Source organism: Neomonachus schauinslandi, chromosome 6 (genome assembly GCF_002201575.2).
Source record: "Neomonachus schauinslandi chromosome 6, ASM220157v2, whole genome shotgun sequence".
Classification (NCBI taxonomy): Eukaryota; Metazoa; Chordata; class Mammalia; order Carnivora; family Phocidae; genus Neomonachus; species Neomonachus schauinslandi.
Window position 1 is genome coordinate 145284078 of NC_058408.1, and position 17043 is coordinate 145301120.

At 53.7% G+C, this 17043-nt stretch overlaps 1 protein-coding gene across 1 annotated transcript in view; it reads left to right on the forward strand.

Moving 5' to 3' along the window:
* Window positions 1–117: 117 nt before the first annotated feature.
* The window catches only part of HTRA1 (HtrA serine peptidase 1), a 48933-nt gene continuing 32007 nt past the window's right edge, over window positions 118–17043 (forward strand). Inside the window, exon 1 of the mRNA XM_021703829.2 lies at window positions 118–604. Coding sequence (XP_021559504.2) covers window positions 133–604 — 472 coding nt within the window. The 5' untranslated portion in view covers window positions 118–132. The remainder of the gene's footprint in view (window positions 605–17043) is intronic.

The following is a 17043-nucleotide window of genomic DNA, read 5'->3' on the forward strand; positions in this document are numbered from 1 at the left end:
CGTCACCGCCGCGAGGCCAATGGGCTGGGCCGCACGGCCGCGCGCACTCGCACCCGCTCCCCCTAGTCCCTCCCGCGCTCTCCCGGGCGCAGCTCTCCGGTCCTCGCCCAGCCCGCCGCCGCCGGAGCCGCCATGCAGCCCCCGCGCTCCTCGTGCCTCCCGCTGCTGCTGCTGCTCCTCGCGGCGCCCGCCCAGGCGCAGCCGTCCCGGCCCGGACGCTCGGCGTCCCCCGCCGCCGGCTGCCCGGAGCGCTGCGAGCCCGCGCGCTGCCCGCCGCCGCCGGGACACTGCGAAGGCGGCCGCGTCCGCGACGCGTGCGGCTGCTGCGAGGTGTGCGGCGCGCCCGAGGGGGCGGCGTGCGGCCTGCAGGAGGGCCCCTGCGGCGAGGGGCTGCAGTGCGTGGTGCCCTTCGGGGTGCCCGCCTCGGCCACGGTGCGGCGGCGCGCGCAGGCCGGCCTCTGCGTGTGCGCCAGCCCCGAGCCGGTGTGCGGCAGCGACGCCAACACCTACGCCAACCTGTGCCAGCTGCGCGCCGCCAGCCGCCGCTCCGAGAGGCTGCACCAGCCGCCGGTCATCGTCCTGCAGCGCGGCGCCTGCGGCCAAGGTACCCGCGCGCGCGCCCCGAGCTCCCGGGTCTCGCCCTCCCGGCCCCGACCGGTCCCCACGGGCCGGCCGGCGAGCCGAGGGGCGGCGAAGCGTCGCGGGGTGTTCAGGGCTCCGGCTCGCTGGGAAAGGCGGGCACCGGCCCCCGGGAGCAGCATTCCGCGGGCCCCCTCGGAACCCAGCTCTGCGCCCAGCCCGGGGCCGGTTCCGCGCCCGGCGGGTGCCCCGCGCGCTCTGTCCCGCAGCCCCCGGCCGGGGTGACTGGGGCGTCCCGCCGGGTGGCTGGCTGCTGGGTGCCCCGCGGGGCGCCACAGCGCGCCAGGGAGCAGGGACAACCAGGACAGGAGTGTGCGCACAGAGTTGAGAGGGGCTGGGAAAGGTGCCTTGTGCCGGGGGCGTTGGGGCCGCAAGGACTCAATTCTGTCGCTCTGCCGTCCCTCTGCTTCTCCGCGTTCCCCCCTCCGGCCGCCCCGCGCCTTTAGAGTTAACCGAGCGGTCATTTTCTTACGGATCCTGTCCGCGAAAACTTTGCTGCGGAACTTTGTGTTGAAAGGAACGGGGTTGCCGGCCGGCTCCGCGGCTCCCGCGGTGATCCCGCCGGGCAGGCGCCGGGGGAGCAGCGCAGACCCCGCAGCGCCGTCGCCGCCGGCCTGCTGCCGGTGTTTTGAGCCAATCCTACAAAAATGAAAGTGGTTTTTTTGGAATAAGCTGAACGGGACTTTGGATGGCGGAATCGGAGGCAGAGGGTGGGAGGCGGGTTAGAGATGGAGACGTGAACCCCTTCTCTTCCTTTCTCATCTTTTCGGTATCAACAGGACCCCTCTTGGAGGCGGGGCGGGTGGAACGGCGGCGGGGATGGGGCGAAGGGTGGAGAAATTGTCTCTCTCGCGGGACCTTCCAGAGGGATGCTTCTGGTCTCCAGACAGGGACACCCTGTGGAAAAACAGTACGGAGTTCGGCTGCGGCCGATCCCGCGGTGTTGGGCCGGGCCAGCGGCGCTTGGCAGTGCTGGGGGCGGCCGCCTCCTGCCGGGGGCAGTGCATGGAGGGAGAGAGGGGGACCCAGCGCCAGGAGCTGGTCTAGATTTTCTCTGTCGGAATAGGGGCCAGCATGACCAACTAGGGCCTGGCACAGGGTGGCTCCCACGGAGAGCAGGGTGCCAGAGCTGTGTAGGAGAAACTGGAGAATTCCAGCAACTCAGGAGCAGGGAGCCTGGCCTCTGCCCTTAGGGAAGAGCCTAGCTAGGGGGTGCAGGAGACTTATCTTGGAGAGAAATGATCCAGCGGGGACTGAGGTATGGGTGTGACCATGCACAGGTCTGGGTGTGCGCTCTGTGCCCCAGCCCTGGGGGCCAGGCGTGTTACCCGTGGGACTTCACTCGGCTTCACAGCCTCATGAGGAGGGGGCATCAGCTGTCATCCCCCTTTCACAGGTGGGGGAACTGAGGTTCAGTTACGTGCCCAAGGCCACTCAGCTGGAATTTGAGCCCAGACGGCCTACCTCCCAGCCAGCCCCATGCTCAACCCCAAGGCTGAGGAAGAGAGGTCAGGCAGGGTGAGGGAAGTTTCCGGAGGGCCGGGGACAGCCTGGGCAAAGCCCGAGACTTGCTCGGGAGCTGGCGGATAGATTGGTGCGGCTGGGGACATTTGGGGAGGGCAGCGAGAGTGACCCAGGCTGGTGGCGCAGAGTCCTTGGCCCGAAGAGGCCAGATGTGCTGTGTACTCTGAGGTGCTCGGACCAGGGCAGCTTCAGGAAATCCCAGGGCAGGACTCAGCTAGCGGCCGAGGGCACAGCGAGCCAGGTGTGCTGGTAGGGCTACCGCCACGGGCGGGGTGTGAGGTGATGACATTAAGAAAGCATATTGCGTATTTTTTGGTCACAAACAGCTGTTACTGTGTGTCACCTCGCTGCTCCGGGTCCTGAGGAACTGGCACCGTCTGAGCACCTAGTTTATTGCCCACGAGGTGGAGTCACTTAGCGAGCTTCGGACCTGGCAGAGGCATTCATAGTCGCCGTGGGGACAGAAACAGGTCCTTGCCCATCGGCCATCGGGCCCACAGCAGGCTGCCAGAGAGCCAGCGAGGGGACAGCCACAGGAGGATGAGGGTGGCAGCCTCGAGAGGAGAGAGAGACAGAGGGCGCAAGTCTGTTCTCACCCTTTTCCTCTCTCTGCAAATATTTACTGAGGGCTGCAGGGGGTCAGACACTGTGTGTTTCTCTGTCTGCCTGGCACTCAGCCGGCACCTGATCGGTGTGTGGGTAGATGATGAAGGAACGCATCAAGAAACCAGAGACATGGGGCCATCCAGACTTCCCTTCATGGAAGGCTTTGCTTTTGCCCCCCCGCCCCCCATCTCGCACTCCACCCTTGACTTCCCAGAGGTACCTCTGAGGACCGGAGCCTGGGAGCCAAGACGTCGTTCGGTCGAAGCCCTGCCCATGAGCAGGTCACTTGACGTCATTGTTAAATGAGGTGAATTGGCTGCCTGCTCTGGCGGAGGGGATTGGCAGGGATGCTGTTTGCGCTGGGCTGGGTGCCGGAGGCCTGAAGTTGGGGTGAGCCATGCAAGCATGTGGGGAAGAAGCTCCCGAGACAGGAGTGGGCTCCATGATTTCCAAGATCCTAGGGAGGGTTTGCCGGGAGCAGAGAGCGAGGGGAAGGGAGCAGGAAATGGCCGCAGACCAGAGGCCCTGGGCAGGTGAGCGGCTCTTTGCAGTCATGGAACTTTGGACGGCGGAATGTGTCACCATTTAAAAGAAAGCCCTTTGGGGGTGCCTGGGTGGCTCGGTCAGTTGAGCGTCTGACTTTGGCTCGGGTCATGATCTCAGGGTCCTGGGATCCAGCCCTACGCTGGGCCCCGCACTCAGCGGGGAGTCTGCTTCTCCCTCTCCCTCTGCCCCTCCCCACCGCTCAGGTGCTCTCTCTTCTCAAATAAATAAATAAAATCTTAAAAAAAAAAAAAAAGAGAAAGCACTTTTATCTGTACACTGTTTAACGAAGACTTCAGACAACGTCTCCTAAAAAACAGTTCTGGAAATGAAGGCAAATCCTCTATTTCAGAAATCAGTGCTGCTGTCAGGGTTTGGATGGGAAAGAGTCCAGTTATACTAGAGAACAAAGATCTCTCCTCTTCCACCATTAGCGGTTTGGATTAGTTTAAAGCAAAAACTCTCTACGGTCAGGAAATTATAACAAAGAAAGGAATTGCAATTAATATAACAGTATAATAATAAAGGCCAACATATGTTTAGTGCTTATTCTGTGCCAGGCACATGTTAACTCATTTGACCCTCCTAGAATCGTATGAGGGGTGTTCTGGAATCTCCCACAGCTGGGAGACACAGTCACAGAGAAATTCCTTGTCCAGGACTTGAACCCATGCCTCTGGTCCAGGGCCCATTCATAATCACCACGCTGTGCTGTTGACAGAGAAACTAAGATTATACGCCAACTTCAGCTAAGCCGCAGCTAATAGCTGGAATAAACAGTGCTCCAGATGGCCGTGGCCTTGAGATGAAATGTAGGACACCTCCCAGCTCTCAGTCCATGGGCACGGGAGGTGGAGGACGTGGTTGCCATCAGGGCAGCTCTTGCAGCAGAAAAGCAAAAGGAGCAGAAGGGGCTGGAGTAAAGATGTTTCTGAACCAGAGCCCCAAGCCCCAAATGGCTCTTGGGGAGAGAAAGGCCCCTCTGGATTCCCAGATGTTGCAAAAGACGGGTCAGGATGTGTAGCGCTGCAGACCTCTGCCAGAAAATGGACAAGAAGCCAGGAAAGAGGCTGAAAAAGACTTCCCAAAGCAGCAGGCTCCTCCATTTCTGCTCCTAGTACCCCCGACAGGACAGCCCACCCCACCCCACCCGAAACACAGCCCAGACAAGCCTGGAGCTCTCCCCATCCTGGTCCTGGTACCCCTGCCCCGCAGGCCTGAGCAGGGAGGGCCTCTGGTGTGCATTCCTGGTGAAGGACCACTGGCTTAGAAGAAAAACTGTCTTTGCCACAGTTTATGAGGCTTTGCGCTCTCTGGTTGGCTATTTGCTTTTATTCTCTGTCAGTTTTGCTAAAGAGTTAAAATATTAAGGTTTCATAAAATTAGTAAGTTAAGAGTATCGAAAGCCAAGCATTTGAGTAACTTCATTCCATCCAGAAGAGCTGTAAATAGATTGCATTAGAGCTTAAAATAACTGCATTCAGTAAGCGATTATGGTGGGGACCATGAGCTAACTGTGGTCAGACGTCCGACAGCCTCCGGACTGCAAGGCTGGGTTCTCAGTCCATCTGGGGTTGTGTGATCCTGGACACCATTTCATGCCTTGGATTGAGAAATCAGACTTTCCATGAGCTTATATTTCAAGTGAATAAATAGCTCTGGCGAGGCTTAGTTTGAAGAAGAAATCAAGTTTGGCTAGTGGTTGAGGGTTCCTTAGACGGCCAGCTGGAGTGGAGGGAGGAGCGGGCTGATGACCAAGTGACCGGCCCCCAACCTCTCAGAGCCTCAGCAATGAGGGGATTGGGCCAGATGATCTCTGAGGTCCCTTCCTGCTGGAATGGTCCGTGATTCTTGTAAGAAAACTAGTCCGAAAAATTGTGGTCACTGCATCCCCATTTTAAAGGCTGGGCTGAGTTATTTCTTTTCTTAGGTTATTGATGGACAAAGCCCGGGTTGACATTGGCCCATCTTGGGCCTGGTTCCTGAGTACTTCAGCTTTTGCTGGCTGTGGAAAATCCCTGGGTGACCCCTGTGGTGACATGCCCACACCCCAAGACAGGAGCTCCAGCGGACCTGGTACCTCTTGCTGCTTCGCAGGGGCTCTGAGGCTGGGCTGCATGGGTCCCTGGAGTGAGATCCCTCCTGAGTCATTTCATCTTTCCTTCCCACCATCTCTGCCATAAAAGAGAGAGAGAGAGAGAGAAAGAAAGAAAGAAAGAAAGAGGAAGGAAGGAAAGAAGGAAGAAAGAGAGAGAAAGGAAGGAAGGAAAGAAGGAAGAAAAGAAAAAGGAAGGAGGGAAGGAAGGTAGGAAGAAAGAAAGAAAGGAGGGAGGGAAGGAGGGAGGGAAGAAAAAAGAAAGAAAAAGAAAATAAGTATTAGCAGAGACACTGAGGAGTGTAGCTATTCCAGATGCTTTTGGCAGGGCTCCCGGAAGTGGTAGGGAAGATGGTGTGATCCATGCTGCTGGGTGACGTGTGTCTGGAGCCACTGACGAACCCCGCCAGTACAACATGGCCCAGGACAGAGATGAGTGGCAGTGAAGAGGCATGTCCCTCGCTGCGGTCAGGGCCCAGAGTTTAGCTCTTGGAATTAGTGACATGAGTTCTAAGTTTATTCAGAGCATTTATGGAATGCCTACTGTGTACTCAGAAGGCCCGGATGTAGGGAGTCAAAGGGAGTAAGGCCAGGCAGCCCATGGTCTTCGGGAGCTCGTAGTAGGTCACATAATACCTGGCTGAAGGAGTTAGATCACCACTTTCTAAATGTGGCACTTCTTGGGTGTGACTTAATCTCCATAAGCCTCCATTTCCCCATTTCTCTAGTGAAATAATAATAAAAACACGGGGCCTTGCCTGCATGTGTCCTGGGGTTGCTGGAGGATGGGAACACCTACTTATGTGAAGCGCTTGGGGTGTAGGGATGCATTACTAGAACCCAGTCAGTATTAGTCATCATCACAGTAACTGCCGTCAGCACTGAGGCATCTATCAAGGAGTCAGCTCGGTGGGGGAAATGCCATAATGATCATGTCTTCCTGGGGATAAGGCGGGTCGGTGGGTTAGAGAAGGCTTTGCAGAGAAGGAAGGTTAGGTAAGGGACATGCGTCCTGCGGGCTGACTTGGAAATTGCCAATAAATATGTTTAGAGAGTTTTTCCAGGCAGAGGGACTCAGACACCACCTTGCTCGTCACCCTCTGAACCCCCTGGTCCTTGCTTAGATATCGCTGGACCAAAGTGTGTGACTTCTCTAGAACAAAGAGCTGGAACACCTGGGATTCAGCAGATGCCACCTGGGGTTTGTGACGCTCCAGAGATAGCAGTGGTTAACCCTGAAGCCCCGAGACCTTCTTCAAGAATCCTTGGTTTGCTTTCCATGTTTTAGGAACTCCTCGCATGGAAATAATTGTCACATCTTAAGAGGGGGAAAGGTTTGGGAGCCTGCGGGTACACCCTATGATTTGAGATTCCCGGGACAAATTGTCAAGTAAGCGCATTTCAGAAACAGTCCTCCACAGCACCATGTGACAGCAGCTGGTCCCTCACCAGGGGCTGAGCCCGTCCCCTTGGGCGCATGATGGTTTTGGAGGGCATGTTGTTGTGGCTGGAATTTTTGATAATTTCAAACTTGAATATATCCTGTCTAAATGAGTCAGAGCCTTGTGCAAGATTTTCAAGCCTCAGGAAACCTCTTTTTCTTGAGTTGTGCAATCAGATCTTGAGAAGAAGACACTAGGCCTGCGTGTGTGTGTGTGTGTGTGTGTGTGTGTGTGATGAGCTGTTTTGTTTTTTTCCCTCAGGGTCTGGCAAGATTTGCAGTAGAGTTCCCTTCCACACAGTTTCGGGTGAGATTTCCCCGGCTCATCTAGCATTTGAGTCATCTCGCTCCCCGTGGCTAGGAGAACCCTGTCTTTGGTGCCACTATTCCAAGTGGCAGTCACCGCTTGGTGGGGATGGATGGACGCAGGGAGTTCTGCCTGGCAGGGATGCCTAGGCAGGTGGCCACCAAATGGACGTAGAGAAGACTGAGCATCTAGCGGGCACATCTGCTTTTCTCTGGCAGAGTGAGCTAGCCGGGGGCCTCTGTGCGGGTGTGGGGGGGGGGCAGTATTCTCCAGGACGGCCAGGTGGTGGGGGACAGTGTGGGCATAACAATGACCCAAAGAGCTACGGCCACTGGGTGCTCTCTGGGAGGGGCCGCTGTGCTGCCTGAGTTAGGGGCCTGCCCAGGTGACCGCCCACAGTTGGGGCGCATGCTGGACGCACCCAGGGAGGGGGTGGTACTGTCCTTGCTCCCTGGCTGACTGGCAGTCCACTCCCAAGCAGTGGATTGTAATCGTCCAAGGCTAGCCGGTAGGGGTGAGGCAGAGCTGGGATTGGGACCCAGGTCTGCTGTACTCCCAAATCACGGCTTGAGACTTCTCTGTCCCAACTGTCATTTAGAAGGTGTTACTTAATCTCCAAATATCTGGGGGGGTTTCCAGCTATCTTTCTGTTACTGATTTCTAGTTCAGTTCCACTGTGGCCTGAGAACATACTTTGTATGATTTGTGTTCTTTTAAGTTTGTTAGGGTGTGTGTTCTGGTCTGGAATGTGGTCTGCCTTGGTGAGTGTTCCATGTGAGCAGCCGAATATTCTGCTGTTGTTGGGTGGAGTGTTCTATAAATGCCAGTTAGGTCTGGCAGATTGATAATGTTGCTCAGGTCAACTCTGGCCTCACTGATTTTCTGCCTCCTCGGTCTGTCAGTTCCCGAAAGAGGGGTGTTGAAGTCTCCTGAGTCTGTTCTGAAATCCTGACCTGCTATCTCCTCTGTGACCTGCTAGTGTCCTAGGAAACATGTGTTCTAGCCCCCCTTGGACCTTTTGGGTGAGTTACTAACTCCCTTCAGCCTCGGTTTCCCTATCTACCACAGGGGGATAAGGATGCTGCCTCGGAAACCTTGGAGGGACACTGTGAGGGTCAGGCTGGGAAGGCACTTGTCACCTGGGAGTCCTGGAACATCGCAGCTGCAAGGAGTTAGGACCTCTTATTGGCAATTCTAGACTCTTCGGGACTCCTGTTAGAACCAGCACCAAGCAATGGAGCCAGAAGGATGGAAAAAGTCATACGCGTCCTGAGTGTCAAGACACAGGTCTCAGGGCACCTGGGTAGCTCAGTCTGTTAAGCGTTGCCTTCAGCTCAGGTCATTATCTCAGGGTCCTGGGATCGAGCCCCACATCAGGGCTCTCTGCTCAATAGGGAGTCTACTTCTCTCTCTCTCTGCCTTGGCTCATGCATGCGTGCTCTCTCTCTCTCTCTCCCCACCCAATCTCAGTCTCTCAAATAAATAAATAATTAAAAAAAAAAAGACACGGGTCTCCTCAGGGCATGTTCCCTTGTCCCACTGAGATAGCATAGCTCTTGGCCAAGGTCACTGAATTGTTTGCAAGCACCGATCCTCTGTTTCAGGGAAGCCAATGGCAGAGTCCTCTACCATCAGCTCCAAGGGAAGAACATTTTGGTTCAAAACACCTGTACCCCAATTATTATGTAGAGCATACCGCCATCTCTTGTGCCTACAGGGAACCTGTGGCCTGCATTCTGAGATCACATACCATAAAATTCACCATCTTAAAGTGTACGGTTCCTAGGTTCCCTATATTCATAGAAGGGTGCGACTATCACCATGATCTAACTCTGAACATTTTCATCACTCCCCAAGGAAACCCAGTACCTGTTAGCACGTACCCCATACTTCCCCTCTGCCCAGCCCTGGGCAACCACTAATCTGCTTTCTGTCCCTATGGATTTGCCTGTTCTGGACATTTCATATTAATGGAACCACACAACGTGTGGTTTTTGGTGGCTGGTTTGTTTCACTTAGCGTCACGTTTTCAAGGTTCATTCATGTTGTAGCATTCCTTTTTTTTGACCGCATCATATTCTGTTGTGTGGATATAGGAAGGCCAGACTTTTTATTTTGTCTGCTCTTCCTGACGGGGGATCCTAATCCCAGCCAGGAAGGTCACTTTGAAAGTCTAAACTGGTGAGGTGGCCCTGGCTTATTCTATCAGAAGAAACCCGAGCACAGGACACAGGAAGCCAGCATTGAAAACAGGAATATTCTATATGGATGAGAATTATACGCTGAAAGGAAAAGATCAGGAAATGCACTTTTCAGGTTTATTAGATCATATACCTTTTTTTGGGAGCTGGAAAGGATGTTGGAAATTGTGTCGCCTAGCCCCTCATCATCTTACTGATGAGGTAACTGAGGCCCAGAGAGAGGAAGTGGCTTGTCTGGGGTCTCAGGGCCCACTTTTCACTTCTTACTCGAGCCAAAGATTCCTTCTGGCTTCTGTCAGTTTGACAGGTTACCCTCATTCTCCTCCTCGGATCTGGAGGATTGTGCTCATCACGAATGGGTATGGGGCACTTCTCAGGAGGAACTGTCCCCTTCCTGGACGGAGGGCCTTGGTTCTCTGGTCACACCCCTCCCTGTACCTTCCTGTTCCCCACCCCAAACCCAGATCCACCTCCCCACCAGGGGGCTGTGGGAGGGGGCCCAGGACAGCTGAGGAGGGTGTCTCCCAGGCCCCTTGAGCAACTCAACCATCTCCTCTCAGCCTGCTGCTTGCGGAGCCTGAACCTTCCTGGCCACTCCAGACATAACAACTAGGAGCAGTCAGAGCAGGAAGAGAACCCAAATGAGAAATCTGGGAAGGTCAAGACCGGAGCCAGATGCTTATCAAGGGGAACGTTAATAGTGTTTTTGTGAACTGAGCAGTCAGCCATTTCCCTGATGGTAATAAAAGACACATCATGCGGGCATTCAGGAAACTTCGGGAAAAAGAAGAATTGTGGGGGGGAGTTGATTGGAAACTTTTTTTCTTAATACATACAGTAGGTCAGGAAAGACTGTCAAATGCAACAATGCTGACCAAACCCAAGCATTCACCATGGTGTGCAAGGAAGGACCTTTTTTTGGGGAGGGGGCGGGTTGGGCAATGAGACTGCAAAGTGATTAGCAATGACAGGCTCCATTAAACATAGACACATTGTTCTGGAAAAGGCGCCTTATACCAGCAACGTTGAAGCTGAGCCACGCTTGTGACTGACAGAATTTGTAGGGGTTTGCAGCCAACTGGCCAGGTGCTCCCAAAAGCCTGTTGGGGGTTGGGAGAGACTGTCTCAGACTTGCTTGGGCCAGAGTCAGGGTTTGCGCTCCTTCACTTCACTTGCCCTGGTCTTTTCCAGCACCATCTGCTGCAGCTGTGGGTCAGCTTCTACAGACGGCTCCGGGCTCAGGGCACCATGGACATGGGGGACGGATTGGCAGCCTGAGGTCTGGCGTCAGGCGAGCTTTTCCCACTCTCAGCCGTCTGGGAGACTGCTCCGGAAAGAGAGGGGCTGCCAGTGCTTGGAAGTGCCAGTGTGGGCTGGAAACCGAGGCCAGGCTCCCGGGCTCCACCTCCTCTTCCTCCTTTATTCACGATGAGGCGAGAAATAGGTCACCCGGAGCCCTCCTGCGTTTTCTTTCTTTATTTCTGTACAGAAGACAGAGAGTATGGGAGTCCCTCGTTCGATTTTTGAACCTTAAAAAAAAGTAACAGATGCTACTTGTCAATTCAGTTTATTTTAACAAGAAGAGGTCCAAGAGCCTTTGGCCATGGGAAGTCTGACTCCCAAACTGTGTCTTCTGTTTCGTTCTTCCTTCGATTTGCAGCCAGGTGTTCCTGATGATGCACAGGGTTTTCAGGTTTATTTTAGACCTCAGCTTGCGGCCTTTGTCACAGCCAAGTGATGCCCCTCTCTCCCTCCTGTGCCTTTTCCCTGCAAGGTTCAGAGACACCTCATTGCACGGGGGGCCCCGGGCGCCCTGGAATTTGCAGCCACAGCACTGATTAGAATGGGGGTCTGGGTTCCTGGAATGTGCAAAGTCTCACTTCTGTTTCTGCTGCCTCCACGCCCCAGCCCAGCGCGGGGCCAGCCTCTGGGGTGGAGCCGTGGCTGACAAGGGTCCTTAGAAAGGAATCGAGTGGGACAGACAGAATGCAGTCACTCAAACTGAAAACATGGAGAAAATGAGTCTTGCGGGGCATCTTTGCCGCTTTCACTGGGTTCCGCTTTTCCCCGCCCCCCACAGGCAAGCACTCTTGCAAACGGGGGGAGGCCCCATCCCCTTTGCACTTCATGACTCATTACCCATTAGGAACCTGTTTAGGGCGCCTGGGTGGCTCAGATGGTTAAGCGTCTGCCTTCGGCTCAGGTCATGATCTCAGGGTCCTGGGATCGAGTCCCGCATCGGGCTCCCTGCTCCTTGGGAGCCTGCTTCTCCCTCTGCCTCTCTCTGTCTCTAATGAATAAATAAATAAAATCTTTAAAAAAAAAAAAAGGAACCTGTTTAAATTGATTTCTCTGCCGACCCTCAGGGAGAAAGTCGTGAAAGTCCACTGTAAGAGGAGGAAGCGTTCTGTTTCTCTGCTGCCGTCTAGTTCCTGTTATGCAGCCTGCCTGCCTCCCTTTCTCCCCCCTTGGCTGGTCCTCCCTCAGCTCCCCCACCCCCCGCCCCGTCCCTCTCACGGTCATTCTCGAATTCATCATGCAGCCTCACAAAGAGAGCTTTTCTTAGTGAAAAATCATCCCCCTTGCCCTCCCTGAATGTGGACCAGCACCCCTCCCAGCTGCATGGTGTCAGGTTAGTTAACCGCCTGCTTCCTAGTCGCGTCTCCACGTGCCTACAGAAGTGGGACAGGTGTCCTGCTCCCCCTTCAGGGACCTGTGCCAGGCAGAGTTATGGAGCCCAGTTCCAATTCTGACATCAAAAGACCTGATGTGACAAGTGGCGTGGCGGGGCCCGCCATTGAGCGAAAGCGTGGTATTCTTGCCATCCTAGCGACGGGCCATGGCAGGTGCTCCCTATCGGTTGGCCTTGGTCTGCAGCCCTCCCATTCTCTGCTTTGTTTTGTCTCTTTGCTGTTGCACCCCCCACCCCCAGCCCATCAGAAGTGTGGGGACCTTGGGCTCAGGGCAGTGCCGTGCTGGGGAGGTAGGAGGAGCATCGGGGGGCCAAGCTTTGGATTCAGCTCTGACTGCGTTTGCCACCTGCCCCCCCCGCCCCGGCTCCATTGGCTTCTCCATGAGGGTGCCAGACTGAGCAAAACAGAGCGGGTAGGAGGGTGGGTGATGTGCCTCCTGGAGGTTTCCTCTGGACTTGGGCCCAGATTTATTTACCCACCAAGTAGCCTGTTGGTAGTTATTTTTAATCTGGCCATGCTAGGGACAGGGAAATGTTCAGATGTGCCCCTCGGGCCATTGAAAGATGAAAAAGAGGACAGTCTCCAGCACGCACCCCCATGGCAATACATTCTGGGGTGTCAGCGGATTGTTGGCCTGAGCTAAGGCTGGTACTTGGAGGATGGAGCTCCAGAGGCAGGACCTCGTGGAGGCGGGGCTCATGCTTGGGGTGCAGGGGCCGCGGGCTGGTGGCTGATGACAGCTGAGGAGTATGTCCCAGACCCGTTAATCAACTGAGCCCTTCCGAAGGACTAAATATTTCATGACACCCCACTCGGGGCCTGCTGTGGTTTTTCTTGATTTACAATTCCTGAGCCAGTGGGAGCCTGGCTGGTTGTACCTTTGCCTTTGAAGGGACTCGTGCCCGGGCCCGTGTGGCAGAAGGAAAAGAAGGGCTGGAATGGGAGCACGCGGGGGCCGGGGCAAGCAGAGGAGGGTGAACTGTCCCCGAGCGTCCTCCCGCGGTCCCTTGGCCAGCAGGCCCTGGCTGACTCTGGCCTTTTTGGCTGAGTTTCTTTCTTGGTATTTCTCGTCCTTCTCCCTGCATCCTGCCAATGGTTGGAACCGGGCTGGGCTATGATTTGTAGGCTTGCAAGGACCAATACCTTTAGGGGCACTTACAGTTGCAGCAATTAGGTGAAACATCACAAGTGAGGTCTTCCCTTTCTCCTCGAGAGCCGGGAGGGGGAAAGTGGAAGCCACCCAATCGAGCCTCCTTATTTTAAAGTTCAGGAACCTTCAGCCCAAGGGGCTTGCCTGAGGTCTCATGCCTCCCCCATGTGTGAGTGGTGCCTGCACCTTGGGCCATGGAAGGGGGGGGTGCCTCCCGGCATGTGGGGTGCCCATCAGCCCCTGAAGACTGCCTGTGAATCTGGCTCGGCCAGATTCAGCATCTCAGTCAGCTCCTGAGCAACAGGTGCTGCTTCTCAGTACTTGGCCTGCACGTGGGGTTTTAAATCAAACGAAATTGAAATGCAGGCATGCAGCCTGTGCGGTCCATGCTCAGAAGGACCTCATACCTGGGTTAATGCTCTGCTGGCCCCCTCTTGGACTTCTTAATACTTTTAGAACAAGGAGCCCCTGCATTTTTGTTTTGCACGGGGCCCTACAAATCATCTATCCCATCCTGAATATGGGACAGTGCATTAAAATGCCAGTGATTTGATCAATCTGCTCTTGCAACTGGTTTGAATTTTGGGAACATGCTGTTCCCTGTGAATAAAGGGGGATTCATTTCTTTTCCCTCGAATACACTGTGTTCTGTTTTCCAAATTAGCTCTACTTCTCGATTCTGTTGAGAAATTGGAAGGCACGATTATTCTTGTTGGAAGCCAAGGTTGGACTGTGAATCCTGAGCTCTGGCCCTGAGTTCTCAGGCACGGAAGTGGGAAGCATTTTCCTACAACCATGGGGGCGGCAGGGGGCTGCAGGGGGCTGGAGGCTGAGTGAAGGACCTGGAAGGGAGGCTACGGCTGCAGAGCAGAGGGGCTAGCCTCCCACCTGCGCCACCTGCCAGCGCCAAGGACAAGAGTCACATGCTCCACCTCTCTGCCTTACTTCTCCGATCCTTCATTTTTCCATCTTTCTGTAGACTGGGCATAAGATCCACCTTATAGGCTTGCAGGAATAATTAGAGGTAATTTTTACTGAGTGCCTAGCATTGGGCTTGACACATAGTAGATGTTCAATAAATGAGTGCGGTTATGGTGTTATTATTTGCTTGCCAGTATTGCAGATTGGGTGGGGTTTCCCTAGCTGTCTGAGAGGAGAATAAGGATCCCAGGCAGGAAGACAGTGTGAGTGCAAGGAGGTCAGGTGGCGCGTGGTGTTTTGGGAGCCAGTGAGAAGTTTGCAGCAGTGGGGAGCGTACGTCAGGAAGTCCTGGGATAGAGAGTTGGGGGGTCGTGTGCAGGAGACGGAGACCAGCATGGGGGTCCTGCGGTAAGTTCATGCACCCCAGGTGGTAGCTATCATTGCGGGGGAGACACCTGAAAATGGGCCACGTGCGCCTGAATTAGAAAGCAGAAATGGGCTTCTGAGAAGCCTTAGAAGTGTGGGAGGAGGCACTTGGAGGCCTTGAAACGTACCTGGGCGGTGGCACACCTGGTGAGACGGGGGAGGTGATCATGGCCTTGAGCGCAGGCTTTGTGTGCCTCCTCTCCCTTAGGACTCGCAACCGCCTGGAGGAGGTGATGCTATCTTCACGCTGCAGAATGGGAGAGTGAGGCTCAGACAGGGCCACTGCCTGCAGTAACACAGCTGTGAAGCAGCAGAATCAGGATTTGAGGCCAAGTCTGGCTCTGGAGTCGTCCTGGCACTAGTGGGAGCCTTGGGACCTTTCCCAGCCTCGCTGACCCTGCTAGGAATCCACTGGGCTTAGAGCTCAGCATGGCATTCCGTCCATCCCTGATACTCCAAGCGTCAGATGGGGAGAGGGTGGGCGGGTCTGCCTGGAGAAGGCACAGTGGAGCCGAGAACAGGGGCAGGGTGTCCAGGATCCATTGCTAGGACTCCTGGAGCCAGGTCTGAGGCAGCCCCCCTGCTGCAGCCCTGGGGCTCTCTTGGGACTGCCAGGGAGGGCCTGGAGGGCTCCCTGGGTCCTTCTAAAGCAGATGCCTTCCATGCTGGCCATGTTGTCTGGTGGGTGACTGAGAGTCCTGGCGGCCGAGGCAGCGCATCCTGTAGGTGTAGCTCAGAGGTCCCCCCGCCCCCACCCCTTACATCGCGAGCCAGTCATGAGCTCCAGAGGGCCTGGGAGCTGGGAATGTGCGGGACTCAGGCCTGCTACTTGCGTAGGGTTGGCACTTCTGCCTCGCTGCTGGCAGGTCTGGGTTTTATGGGATCTGAAACTCGTACAAGTCAGAGGACCCTCTTTAAGAAAAAGAATTCAAAATTATAAATATAACATTATGCATGGACATGATCTTTATTTAGATTGAAAAAGCAAACCCCCACAAATTACAAGTTTTTTAAAATGAGAAAATACTACAGACTCCAAAAACCCAGAAAAATGTCATGAGGTTGTCATTAACTGCCAAATACACCTTCACCTTTAAAATACCTTCCCTCTCCTATATATTTTTTGGCTATAGACTCTTTACCTTGATCACCTTTTCATATGACAGTGAGTTTGTAATGTTTCCTATGGAGAGAATAGAATGACATTATTATTGTTGTTAATTTAGTCTTTCCGCTGTCATATTTCTCCACTACTGTATACTTCCAGGCCAGGTCACCATACCCTATAAAACCTCTTGCTTGCTCTAGGGAGCTAGCAGGATGGAAGAGTAGGAGTGTCCCTGGAAACCATTTCTGTACCGGGATAGAAAGGCAGAAGTGACTTCAAAGCACATGAAAATTCAAGCAAAATGATTCTACAGTTTGACTTTTTAGCCACATCCCCAAATGCTACAGCCACTCTGACAGGACAGGAGATGTGTGGCCGAGGTAAGGAGACAAGTGGCCTCAATCACCTGCAGTTTAAATATTTTTATAAATATTTTTGTTGTTATTTATTAACTATTTTCCAAAAAGTGTCTGACAACTGAACGCTTTGCTAGGGCCCCTCGCGGGGCCAATGTTTACCTTCACCCTTCACTGTAAATCCACTTTTGCTCTGAATTATTACAACTGTGTTGGGATTCAGGATCCTCTGCTGGAGAGAGCCGAGAGGCATCAGGCAGAGGTGCCCAGATTTTCATGGTTTGTGACACCCTTCGTGTCTCAGTAATTTTTTTGTGGTACCCCCTGGGCCAAAACAAATACCTAATGGTTCTATTCATCAAGTAATTAGGTCCCAACAACTGAGTGAGTTGTTTTGTGCCTTTACAGTATAATAGTCACTTGAAAAGAAAATAAAGGAAAAATGGTATTTTAAATTTGTTATTCAGTAATCACACCTATTTATGAATGGGCTAGGTCTACTGCTGGGTGCCATATAGCTTCTTAAACCTTGGAATCAAATTGGACACTGCCACCCCCATTTCCAAGTTCAACATTGATTTTTGTACAGTACTTGCTTTTAATCACAGTGACCGCCAGAATCCAAAGTGACAAAGATACGAGATCATCCAAAGGATTACAGTGTAATCTGATTTTGAAACTGAGAACTAGCTCTCAAGATGTCCAGCAGATATCAAGTATCACTGTGTTTCTGCAGAAAACTTAAACTATCCTATGAGTTTGCTATGGCACTCTAGGGTGCCTTGGGGCAGAGTTTGAGAACTATGGCGTTAGGACCATAAACACTTACTTCTCTCTTCCTCCTGACCCACATCTAATCTTTACCTGACATTTTTACCTTAAATATTAAAAAAAGCACACATTTTGATGTTGTTAAGGCACATACCTGATTTTGTGTTACATTTTTGCCTAGAAACACAAATAAAGTCTGTTGGTTCCTAGTTCCCACATTGTGATTTTCATTTTCACTGCAAAAACACATTTTCTTCACTGT